At 39.4% G+C, this 13,178-nt stretch overlaps 1 protein-coding gene across 1 annotated transcript in view; it reads left to right on the top strand.

Moving 5' to 3' along the window:
* Nucleotides 1-5,486, top strand: part of LOC108716170 (origin recognition complex subunit 3-like) — a 36,841-nt gene extending 31,355 nt beyond the window's left edge. The window contains exons 5-6 of the mRNA XM_041563752.1: nt 2,902-2,994; nt 5,394-5,486. Coding sequence (XP_041419686.1) covers nt 2,902-2,994; nt 5,394-5,486 — 186 coding nt within the window. The remainder of the gene's footprint in view (nt 1-2,901; nt 2,995-5,393) is intronic.
* Nucleotides 5,487-13,178: the final 7,692 nt, after the last annotated feature.

Raw genomic sequence — 13,178 nt, 5'->3', positions numbered from 1 at the left:
GCTGGACACAGCAAATGATTCCATTCCCCCGAGCTGATGTCCAGTAAGCTATAACTGTGCTTATGACTTCTTGCAATGAACTAAACACTTGAATGCTTTTCAATAGCAACCACACAAAATGGGGGGAATGAGACATTTCCCCACAGAAAGTCATCCAAAAGAAGACAGACCTGTATCCGCTTCAGAAGGTTAGTATATATTGTTTTATAAATAATTTTAGCTTTTGCTGATATTTATGTGCTTTTTGGTTTCCTGTTCTATTTTACAAGATTGATGTGTGATTAAGGACGATACATATATATATATATATATATATATATATATATATATATATATATATATAGTCAAATACAAGAGTCCTCTGCACTCAACCCATTATCAATATATTTAAGACAGCGACATTTTGTGCATACTGCTACTAAAAAATGCCTTACCCTTTAAACAAAACAGGGATTGTTTGTCCATATATTGCAATATATTTAAGCTGGCCAACTACATCAAAGTCATCCCATATATATATATATATATATATAACCTCCACTGAAGAAGCCGCACTCACAGGACTTATCTCAAAAATATATAAATGCTTTATTCAAAAACTAACGTTTCGGCTGCAACCCAGCCTTTATCAAAGTTACATGTTATCAAACAATCCACCCCTAAATACCCAGTCAAATATACAGCTGTGCTGTGAATACAATGATGCTGTAATGGGCTAAAGTATTTTTGTTTTTTAACTATCCCTGTATTCTTGGAAAGGACCACATTAGTGATGTGCGGGCCGGCCCGATACCCACGGGACCTGCGGGTTTACCCATGGGTCGGTCGGTTTTGGGCCGACCTTGCACCCCCATTTGCGGGTTGCAGGTCAGGAAAAACCCGACCCGCACATTACTAGACCACATTACACTTTCAACATTAGATTTTAAAATTCATCAAAATGGTCACTGAAGAATAAGGGTTGCTTTTGTAGCAATCAAATCATATATTACAGTCTGCAAAAATGTAACAGACACATGTACCAGACACACAACAGTCTGAGCCATCAGGGCAGAAACAGAAAGAGACAAACACACATTTCAATAGCATTAAATATACAAATAACTTAAAAACCATACAAAAAGTGAAATGAATGTATATTGTAAAGTTGCTTAGAATTATGTTTTCCTTTATCACTCAGGCAAATTTTTAGTTTGTGCTTGAATTGCCCTTTAATACCAATATATGAAACATTAAAGGAATAGTTCAGTGTGAATATAAAAACTGGGTAAATAGATAGGCTGTGCAAAATAAAAAATGTTTCTAATATAGTTAGTTATGTATATGTATAAAGGCTGGAATGAACAGATGTCTAATAAAACGGCCAGAATCCAACTTCCTGCTTTTCAGCTCTATAACTCTGAGTTAGTCAGCGACTTGAAGGGGGGCCACATGGTACATTTCTGTTCAGTGAGTTTGCAATTGATCCTCAGCATTCAGCTCAGATTCAAAAGCAACAGATATGACCCATGTGGCCCCTCCTCACGTATCTGATTGGGTACTGCCTGGTAGCCAGGGTAACCAGTCAGTGTAAACCAAGAGAGCTGAAAAGCAGGAAGTAGAGTTCTGACTGACATGTTATACGTCAAATCACTCCAGCCTTTCTACATTACATGTTTGACTAACTAACTATATTAGAAACATTTTTTATTTTGCACAGCCTATCTATTTACCCAGTTTTTATTTTTACACTGAACAATTCCTTTAAGGGCCTTATTTATCAAAGTATTTTAATAAAAAAAGTCAGACCAAACTTCCAAATAGGAAAGGGACCTCTCCCATTAACTTATATACAACCTTGGCAGGTCTGAGATGGAGTATTTTCGGATTCAGACTTTTTCCATCCTCGGGGTATAATAAATCTCGAAAACTTTCGAGAATTATATTTGTTCCACTAAAAATTCGGATTATATAGTTTAAAAAAAATCGAATTTTTCTAGTTTTTTGGATTCGGACTTTAATAACTAACACTCTAAGGGGCAGATTTATCAAGGGTCGAATTTAGAAGTAGAAAAAACTTCGAAAGTCGACCATCGAATAGAATCCTCCGACATTCGAATTCGAAGGATTTTATACATCGTACGATCGTATTCCGATCGTAGTATGATCGTACTTCGAATCGACCGATTTTATCGTACAATCGTACAATTTTCCCAAAAAATCCTTTTACTTAAAAAAACTTAGCAAAACACACAGGAGGTCCCCCGTAGGCTAAACAGCAATTCGGCAGTTTAAGTTGGCGAAGTATTGAAGTCGAAGTTTTTTTAAAGAGACAGTACTTCGATTATCGAATGGTCGAATAGTCGAACGATTTTTACTTCGAATCAAAGTCGAAGTAAATTCAAAGTTGTAGTATCCTTTTCGATGGTCGAAGTATCCAAAAAATTACTTTGAATTTTGATTTTTTTTTTACTTCGAAAATTCCCTTGAATTCACTTCGACCCTTGATAAATCTGCCGCTAAATGTTGGGATTTGCAGAGAGGCTGAAAGAGGTTAAAAGTGATAAAGATAAGTTAACTGTGTTGCCTCGTCCTTTAAATAATCAACAAGGAAATCATTTCTCCTCCTGCTGCTTTATTTTGACTCAAAAATGTTACTTAAAAATGAAGCAGAGTATAGGAAATTGAATTGCTGAAAACCATATAAGGTTCCTCAATATGACAGATGTATGTTTTCACTGGGCAGGCAAGGAAGTTTATCTTATACTCCACAATATGGGGGGAAGCAGATTTAGATCTTTAATATGTAAAAAAAAGTTCATTACACGGTTAGCAGGAGAACTTTTATGAGAACCTGATGTTGGACTGTAAGAAGTACACTGACTTACTCTCAAGTTTCTAAACCGCATCCCTGTTTTTCAGAAACTGTTAGAAATGAAAGAAAAAAGAAGAGCTAAGAAACCCACAAAGTTTGAGTTGCTCCGACAAGACGTGGTTGACTTTATAGACGAACTAGTGAGGTTGGTATCATTGTAGCCGGATGCCTGTGCTTACTTAAGGGTTACCAACAACTATGTCCCCAAGCAAATCAAGCCAGTGCTTGATAAGGCATAACTCATACAATAGGTGTCCCTTATTAATGGTGGTTACTGCAACTCTAGCTTTCATATAGTGAAAATGGTCACACTTATCATACTTGTCATACTAGAATATTTCGTTTCTCGGCAAGCTGGAGTCAGGAATCTTGTTTGGTTAGGATGTTGTTTTTGAAGAGGAAATAGCAAGAAAAAAAATCTCCCTTCGTTAACACGTCATACTCTCTCTCACATATGCACTGAGATCAAATTTAGCATTTGCTGATTGTCACTAAAGGCTCTATAAATATGCTGCATTGTATGGATATGTATCTGGATATATTTCATTTATTAATGAATGAAAGTAATGAGTAATAATAAATAAAGTCTATTTCCATGAGCTGTCATGAATGTGGCCATTAACAAGCAATATGTATTTCCAAGGCTATTTTTAGTGTATTTCCATAAACTGAGGACCCATTCGCTCAAGAAATCATATCTTTCCTATTTCAGGGAATATCTTGTGCCCCCAGAAGTGCTGCCAACACCCTCTGCAGATATCTTAACGCTGCTCTGAACAACCCAGCCTCTTACCTAAAGGTGTGTTAAGTGTATCTGTAATCTCTATGTCCTGTTTACCTGTACTTCTGCAGTACTATGAATAGCAATCTCACTCGGGTCTATAGTATTAAAGTTAAACTATACCCCAAACAGTGTAAGTCTGTGCAATAACATGTTGCATGAAACAGCTCATATGTAAATCCCTGTTTCATGTAAATTAGTGATCCCAAACCAGTGGCTCCCCTTGGATGTTTTTCCCAGTGGCCTCAAAGTAGGTGCTTATTTTTGAATTCCTGGCACGTTAAACACCAGATTTACTGCCAAAGAGAGCCTCCTGTAGGCAGGCCCGGATTTGCGGCAAGGCCGCATAGGCCCGGGCCTAGGGCAGCAAAAAAATAGGGGCGGCATGCCGCCCAGCCGCATTATGGGGACGTGTGCGTCCCCATTCAATTACAGCAGCTGCGCCGGCATTTTTTCGCCGGCGCGCTGTGAAGGGGAGGTGTGGTGGGCGCTAGGACCGCGCGGCCGCCTGGTCGGACCGCGCGGCCTAGGGGCGCCCGTCATCGAAATCCGGCGCTGCCTGTAGGCTGCCAGTTCTTATGTACAGTATATGTACAGCTGCTATTAATGTGATATAAAAACTTCAGAAATGCTATGGCAACTGACTCATAACTGTTCCTAGACATGCTGCTTGCTGTATCAGTTTGCTTACTAAGGCCTTAGTTAGATATTTGCAGCTTACATTGAAAGACTATATATATTACTGGTATGGGACCTGTTATCCAGAATTCTTGGGACCTGGGGTTTTCCGGATAATGGATTTGTCCATGATTTGAATCTTCCTACCTTAAAGGGGTGGTTCACTTTTAAATTAACTTTCAGTATGCTACAGAATGGCTAATTCTAAGAAACTTTTTAATTGGTCTTCATTATTTATTTTTTATAGTTTTTGAATTATTTGTCATCTTCTTCTGACTCTTTCTTACTTTCAAATGGGGGTCACTGACCCATCTAAAAAAACAAATCGTCTGTAAAGCTACAAATGTACTGTTATTGCTACTTTTTATTACTCGTCTTTCTATTCAGGCCTCTCCTATTCATATTCCAGTCTAATTCAAATCAGGACATGGTTGCTAGGGTAATTTGAACCCTAGCAATCAGATTGCTGAAACTGAAAACTGGAGAGCTGCTGAATTAAAAGATAAATAACTCAAAAAAACACAAATAATAATAAAAAATGAAAACCAATTGCAAAATGTCTCTCTACGTCAAACTAACAGTTAATTTAAACGTGAATGACCACTTTAGGTCTCCCATTAAATAAACCCAATAGGCTGGTTTTGCTTCCAATAAGGATTAATTATATCTTAGTTTGGATCAAGTACAAGGTATTGATTTATTATTACAGAGAAAAAGGAAATCATTTATAAAATTTGGATTATTTCGATAAAATGGAGTCTATGGGAGACAGACTTTTCGTAATTCAGAGCTTTCTAGATAACGGGTTTCCGGATAATGGATCCCATACCTGTATTAACCAGGACATAGTTAAGTAGGTAATGCTGGCAATTGGAATCAGATTTTAAAAAAACTGCCAGCGAGGGGAAATAGCCACTTGATTCTACCCAAAAAACCTGCCTGGACTATTTATTATATGCTCTGTATCAGCAATAATAACAGTAGTTACACGCTCCCTAAAATCACAGAGCATTATTTTTTGGTAAATGCCGGTATGTGCCTAATATTTCCTGCCAAAATACATTTTCTGTTTTTCTACAGGCTTTTGCAGCTGTGGTCCATGCTGCTGAGGGAAGCAACTCAGATTTAATTCAACAGGTTGATGAAGTCACCCAGTATCCTTTAGGTGTTTAGTAGGTTTTTAACTGCCACGAGCAAATGACTAGTAAGTCCCAGCATTGACCCAGCTCAGCATAGCAAGGTTTGTATCTTATCACAGGCTGAAGAGAGAGAGAGAGATGAAGAGAGGCATGTGTGTCTGTGTAAGCCTGACTCCAAACACCTTATGCAGGCAGAGTAAAGCTCTGATATAGAAGGAAGTCCATTATTCTTCATAGTTCCACAAGATAGTGAAGTTCTCGACTTCTGCCTATTATGCTTTGGGATCAGGTTCTAAGCAGTATGTTACCCAACCTGCCGCGGGTCAGGAAAATCGTATACAAAGTCCAGCCTCAAGCTTGATAAAGGGCCCTGCGGGGCCCGAAACGTTGCCTTTCTTTGTCTACTTGGTTTTGAGCCAATAAAAATCACAGCAAAAAAGTTGATTACATTTTGTCTGTGTACTGCAGTTATCCGGTTTTCATTATTCTTCATAGAACATTTAGTAGCTGCAAGTTTACAGCTGGTACTGTAGCTTTTACTTACTGAAGTCACATTGTTTCAATATAAAAATCATAACTGTGGTCTATAAAAATAAAATGGGTTAATTCCCATTAATGCCGGTTTCTCAGTGCTCGCTTCATTCGTTTTCTCAGAACTGGAACTCCTAGGCTTTGTTAAACCGAACAGAAAACTGATCATGTGGCCCGAATGAAATGGGGTGGATGCCAAAGAAGACAACACACAAATGACTTTCTGCCACTTTTGTACTTTTATATTATATATAGTACAATATTCCTCATCAGGTTTTGTTACAAAAAAAAAATAAACATTTGTTTGATAAAATAGCGATTTCTTCTGTTTTTTAGATGCGTGTTTATCATTTTTGTATTAAACTGAACTACATAATAAATGTAGAAATAATCTTCACTGTTTCGTTACAGCAAATAAAGTGTTGCTTCAGAGCTACTGTGCGGCAACACATGGGGATAGGTGCTACTGTTGTGCATTGCTCACTGTGCCACGCTTTACAGATGTCCAGGGCCTAAAATTGGCGTCACTCAGGCCGATCGTATGAATCATCTCCCGACCTGCCACTAACCATTCCGATCAAATAAAGTAGAAAAGAACAGATCAGCCGATGTTCTGCCCCTGACAGCAATCGTACAAACGTTATGTCCGACCAAAGCCAGTGACAGTCTCCCACTGAAAATCGTACGATCGGCAATACACGCAGAGATATTATCGGCAGCCGACAGAAATCTTTTAACCTGTCCGATCGACCAAACGACCGATCTCCGCTGGACGAAAAATGACGGGACTCTCCACACACGGTCCGAAAATCGTACGGATCCTCGATTCTTACGATCAGATCTTTGCATCTAGGGCCAGTTTAGCAGTAAAGAGTGACTGTGTATAACAGCATTTAGACCAATGATTTTAATTATGTGGCTATATAAATGTTATTCGGCGGAGGGCGCTCAGGCTTCTGAGGAAGTGACTAGCATAGTCATGAAACGCGCCAAGCTGTGCGCTCCTCTGCCTGCTTAAACAAATAGATATTCGTGTAAAGATTTTAGTGAATTACCTAAATAAATTTGGATTTTAATTTACAATCTCGTCTTGTGAATCCTGCTGCATGGTGGGCTGCAAGTGTGCTTTGAGGATTTTTCGTGTTACACCACATGACCAGCGTGGAATAGCCATCACCAATAGCAGTTGATCCCTCACCATTTTGTCTCTGGGTTATGGACTCCCATGCAGCATGTTCCCTTTAGCAGTAAAGAGTGACTGAAGTTTATCAGAGCACAAGTCACATGACTGGGGCAGCTGGGAAACTGACAATATGTCTAGCCCCATGTCAGATTTCAAAATTGAATATAACAAAATCTGTTTGCTGGTTGGAGAAATAGATTTCAGTGCACAATTCTGCTGGAGCATTAATTTATGAGTTTTTTAAAAAAAAAATTAAAAATTCCCCGACAGTATCCCTTTTAAGATTTACCCAGGAAAATTATATATAGTTTTTTTTCAGGACAACCTAAGCTTTCAAAATATGCCTGAATTTTGTTGTAATCCCATATCTGTAAGAAGTTATAGGCTTCTAAATGTCAATTTTTTTAAAAAAAAATCATATTTTTCACAGATATAGTAGAAACATAATATATTTTATGCATGAAATTACAGATGATTTGGAAAGACCCATGTCTCCAGAACACGCCAATACCAAATATGTATGGTTTTATGGAGGTCAAAAACTCCCAGCAGTACACTACTGCTGCTCCGGAAACCTGCATACTTCTGATTTCAAGGCCAAACACTCCACTAACAGTTGAATCCAAAATAAGAAATATATGTCTTTCTATTCCAAACTACGCAGCCACAATGCTTTTCAAGTTAAATCACCCTATATATGAAGGCCAGGGGTCCACTGAACAGTTTGAAGCCCAATGTGCATAGGTTTACCTAAATATGTGACCTCAAGGGGCCCCAAAAAGAAGACGCCCCATATGACCTATCATCCTCTGACATTCCACCTACTGCAAAAGCAACACATTTACTGCATTTTCTAAAAAAAGTGTGATAACCAGAGAAAGTCATATACTTTTAGAAAGTGCACATTCCCCCAAATCCAAAATGGGTAAATAGGTCTTTCTTCTCCAAAGTACCAAACACCAAAGCTTTGCTAAAGGTGGTTATTTTGATGAAATTTCTGAAAATCACCTCAAAGCTTCCACTTTGCAGCATCCTATCTCCCACATATTAGGTACCAAGATAAATCACCAGGAGTTCACTGAACAGGTTTACTCAAGTATGTGGCATTTACGGTCCCCAAAATGTAACTTGTGCATACTAATTTCACGCTTTCGTTTACAATAGTACATAAACACATGCCCGGTTTTATGTGTGGTAAAATCTGCAAAAAAGTACAGTGACCCCTGAAAACCATATATCTTTGGAAAGGACACATTCTTACATGCTCAAAATTAAAAACATGCACAATAACTCACTTCAAACATTTATTTGTGCAAATTCACCAAAGACAATTAGATCAGCATAATACAATTTACGCAATCCATACAAAAGTGTTCATGCTTATCAAACCACAATGCAGTGTCTGCATACCTCATGTCAGCTACTCCCTCCTGACGCGTTTCACGCTATTAGGCACATCATCAGAGGAGGCGTGGCTGTTGCAAGACACATCCCTTACAAATCTGCAAAATTACTTTATACACTTTACAGGGTTTATTATAAAACAGGATTGTTTTATACATATTGCAGGGTTTATTATTTTACTATTTATATTATATCCATACTACATGGCCTTTTTTAAACTTCCAGCCCTTCCTTCTGGATCCTGAATAAATTGATTATTTAGCTACTTCTTACCTACTCAATCACTAGAACACAGTGTGTGTGTATATATGTGAAGAAGTGTGCAAAAGGGAGCAAAAGAGTAAAAAATAAAAAAGAGCAATCTTCAATAAAATGTGTAAAGGACACTCACTGTTTTTGGAGCAGGAGAGACGCTGTCACCACTGGAGAGGCCCTGGAGGGTTATTGGTGCAGAATGTTGCGTGACAGGAAGTGTGTGGGTGGCTCTGAAGACATAAGGAAGACTGGAGAGCAACAGAAGCGAGGTCCAATCGCGTCTTGGAAGTCGGCCCTGCGACAATTGCGTTGCAGCCCCCCAGCCTTGTTGAAAAGTGGCTTCGAATTAGCCATTCTATAAAATACTAAAAGTTAACCTAAAGGCGAACCACCCCTTTAATGAATAATTTACTTTTTAATAGGACAATTTCCCAGACATGGGAGGGGGTTTCGATTGAAAAGCTATATAAAAATATAATTTTAAATGATGTGCATGGTCCTGACTAATCACAATGTTGTATACAACTGTGTGCTGCAGAATACTCTCAATGCACATATTGGCCTACAAATGTATAGTTAGTATGCTGAATGTGTATGTACAGACTGAACTTTCTCATATCAACACTGCTGTCAACATCGCACAGAGTAAACACTGAAAGGCAAACAGCGCAGCTCCCCCACCTGCAGCTTCACTACAGTTTTATGGTAATTGTACCAACCACTAGAGCTTTGCTTGCAGCGAACATGAATTTGATTTTCTTTGTGCCATTCATGGTACTAAATTTCATATGCAGTATTGACATGTAGAGGTTATGGTGCCACTGGGATTCAGAATGGGACTGTTTCATTTTTTTTTAGGACTGTGCCAAATCCACTGGTTCTAAACAAATTTGTATATTAACATTTGAGCAAACTTCCACAGATATTAATATTCTGGAAAGCAATAGTTTGAATCTGTCTGAATCGTTTGCATAATTCCACCCCTGTAGAAAGTAATAGCAATGAATGACAAATTCCATATTTTTCATAACATGAGTAGGTATATCTTAAAATATATATATTTTTTTTATATGCACAAAAACCCTTATCGTCCAAGTGCACTACTACCAAATATGGAGAAAAGGTCAGACAGACAGTACAACACTGAATAGTCACAGCACTGCTCCAGGAATAATGCCGAGCCATATATTTCTAGAAATTACATTTTGTTAAAGGACATGTAAACAGGGCAGGATTTATATAGTGGGCACCCCTAGGCCAGCTTTTGTTCGTCACCCCTGTCCCCTCCCCTTCATTTGTGCACATGCACAACTTTTCATCAGGTCTGGAGCACTAGGACTCCTCCCCGGCATCTTAAGGCCCTCGAGCAGTGCGTTTCCCTAGCTGAGCCTCTCATACTTTGATGGAGGCTTCCATTGTTATTAATATCCCCCAGGGATCCTGAATCGGTCTTCCTTTGATAAATTTGGCTGTGTCACCTGACCCAAGAGAGGGTCTCTATGGAAGCTGTAACCAGCTCTAACACCATCATCATCTGTCTCAAGAGACCGTTAAATGGAATCTTGAGATGACTGACAGAGTTTAACCTGTTTCCAATTCTCTGAGGAGTTAGGTGGAGCTTCTGTATTGATACACATCCCCAGAAACTGCTTTACCCTTGAGGGGAGCCGAGACTGACAATTCACCCAATTCATCCTGAAGGATCTTCACTGACCTCTCTAGATGTCTCAGAAAAGGGAGGCTGACACTACCCAGAATGACTAATCATCTAGATATGGTATCAGCCTGATACCTTCCTGATACCACCTTTGTGAACACACTTGGAGCAGAGGTAATGCCAAGAGCAGGACAATAACTGTAAATGAAGAAGCTGCTCTCTAAAAGAATACCGCAATTAGGATTTTCCCAGAAAAGAACACTTTCCAAAACCCTCTTTGTGTAAAATGTGTAGATAGACTTTTCCAAAGCAAAAAAATTTGATTCAGCTGATGAACCCACTGGTTTAAGATAGGTTCTACCCAGTGGTCTAGCTCTAGAACAAAAAAAGTCTTCCGCCCACAGGAAGACTGCTGGCATCAGGATCCCACTTTCGGGCTGACGGCAGAGACTTACCCCTGCCCCTTTGAGCCCTAGATAGTCCACTCTGGGATCATGAAGAGCAGGGTGTATCTTTCTTTTTTCAGCATCCCTTGGTAAACTGAAAGTCACTGGGGACTTCTCCATTTCAGACTCTCTCTGTCTTTGAGGCAGGGTTTTGCCCTTCTTATTAGATATCTTATTTGTAAGAATTTCCAACTTGGAGCTAAAAAAGTTGATCTGGTTCTAAAGGCATGTTACACAGATTAGTTCTAGATGTGGTATCAGCAGACTACAGTTTAAGTCAGATTGCCCTGGTTGGCTTCCCGAGACTAGACAAAATCGGTGGTGGTGTGGCCGTAGGCCCGATGCCAGCTTTCAAAGAGCTAGGCTCTAGGGATTTCTGCCTCAGATCCTCCTCCAGCTGCATGAGCCATTTCCTTAGGGCTATAGACAATGCAGAAGTTGGATGAGGCACAGATATAAATGTGTCTCAAGAACTCTGCTCTGTGGTCTATTGGGTCTTTGAGGTCTGACCCATCCTCCACCGGATTGGTGGAGCGTTTAAAAAAGCCAAGCTGCGTCTACTAATGGAGGGGATTCCCAACTTTAGCTTCCTCGTTAATCAGAAATAGTGAACTCATCACCTTCCTCCACAAAGGAGTGCTCCCTCACGGGTTTAGGGACTTAAGTCTATGACACTAGGTATCACAGGAGAACTCCCATCGAGGAACTACCCAAACCCGGCGCTGGATGGCTTCCGTGATCAGACGCTTTTAGGGTGGTGCACCGTAAGCGCTTAAAGCCTTTTTTCTTTGTGAATGCAGCGATGCCTTTAGGTAAGTTGCAAGGGCCTTCTAGGCAGCCATGCAAGTCATGTGTTATCATGCAAAAATACTCTGCTGCATTTTCACATGATGCTGCTAAGGTATTTTTGGCCATTTTGTCACTTGCACATAGCTTGTGTGCCATTAGCATTAGACTAAGGTACAGTAACCCTTAAATTGTACAACAGTTTAAAGAAATTACTGACTGATTATTCAAACTTGCCACATTTCCTGTACAAAACAAGTCAATCTAGAGATTTCTTCTTCGTTCAGACTCTCAGTACAGGCCTGAAACCCTTTATTGAGACCCTAGTGTGATCTGCTTAAAATGAAAGATAACACTTAATTTACCACTGACCACATTACCGGTATAAAAAGGTTAATTTATTATAAACAGCTAAAAATGGAAAAGTAAATGGCAAAAAGGGCTCCAGATCAAGCAACACAAAGGTGATCCAAAAAAATAAATAAATTCATAACTAAGAATATTAAAGGGAGGCCTAGGCACTACTACTGTTTGTTGGAAGGTAAGGTCACACGCGGATGCGATCACTTTAAAGTCTGACATTCAATGAAAGATGCAGCCATTTTGTGAGGTGGACAAATTAAAAGATCTTTTCCTGATTTGACAACCCACTGCAAAATACTCAACACTCATACCAGTTAGTCTAAGTCAGTGATCTCCAACCAGAGGCTCACGAGCAGCATGTTGCTCCCCAACCCCTTTGGTTTTGCTCAGTGGCCTCAAAGCAGGTGCTTATTTTTGAATTCCTGGTTTAGAGGCAAGTTTTATTTGCATAAACACCATATGTACTGCCAAACACAGCCTCCCATATGCTGCCAGTCTACATAGGGGCTACCAAATAGCCAATCACAGCCCTTATGTGGCATCCTCTGGAACTTTTTTCATGCTTGTGTTGTGATCCAACTCTTTTTTTTTACATTTGAATGTGGTTCGCAGGTTAAAAACCACTGTTCTAAGGTTTACACTATTTGTAGCTGCTCCTGAATGCACCAGATCCATAATTTTTTGGTTTAGCCTAAAATCAAGTCACACAGTGCTCTAAAGTCACAGGACTATGTTTTAGCCCCAATCTGCAGTAAAGAGAAGGTTGAGACCTGCAAAAAGTGCTGCGACAGTCTATTCTTACATCCATACTTGTATGCCTGTTACAGGGACATTGTATTTCCACTCACCGGCAATGAAATACAGAAGATAATGGGGCTTTTATGAATTCAGTTCAGATGCTAGAATCACTATAACATTCTTTTGCTCTAATGGCAAAATAAAGAGGGAGGGGCAAAAAAGCCAAACTTGAGTAGCCTGCTGTATTTCAGTAGTCAGAAGCAAGAACGCTCCTTACATAAGTCTATAAAGAGTGGATTTACCACCGTCACAAAACATTAACCATGCACCCACTGTACTGTATATACAATCACAAACAATTTA

The sequence above is a fragment of the Xenopus laevis genome, chromosome 5L, assembly GCF_017654675.1.
Source record: "Xenopus laevis strain J_2021 chromosome 5L, Xenopus_laevis_v10.1, whole genome shotgun sequence".
Taxonomy (NCBI): Eukaryota; Metazoa; Chordata; class Amphibia; order Anura; family Pipidae; genus Xenopus; species Xenopus laevis.
Note: the sequence above shows the minus strand (reverse complement) of the source record. Positions and strands in the feature narration are given on the sequence as shown.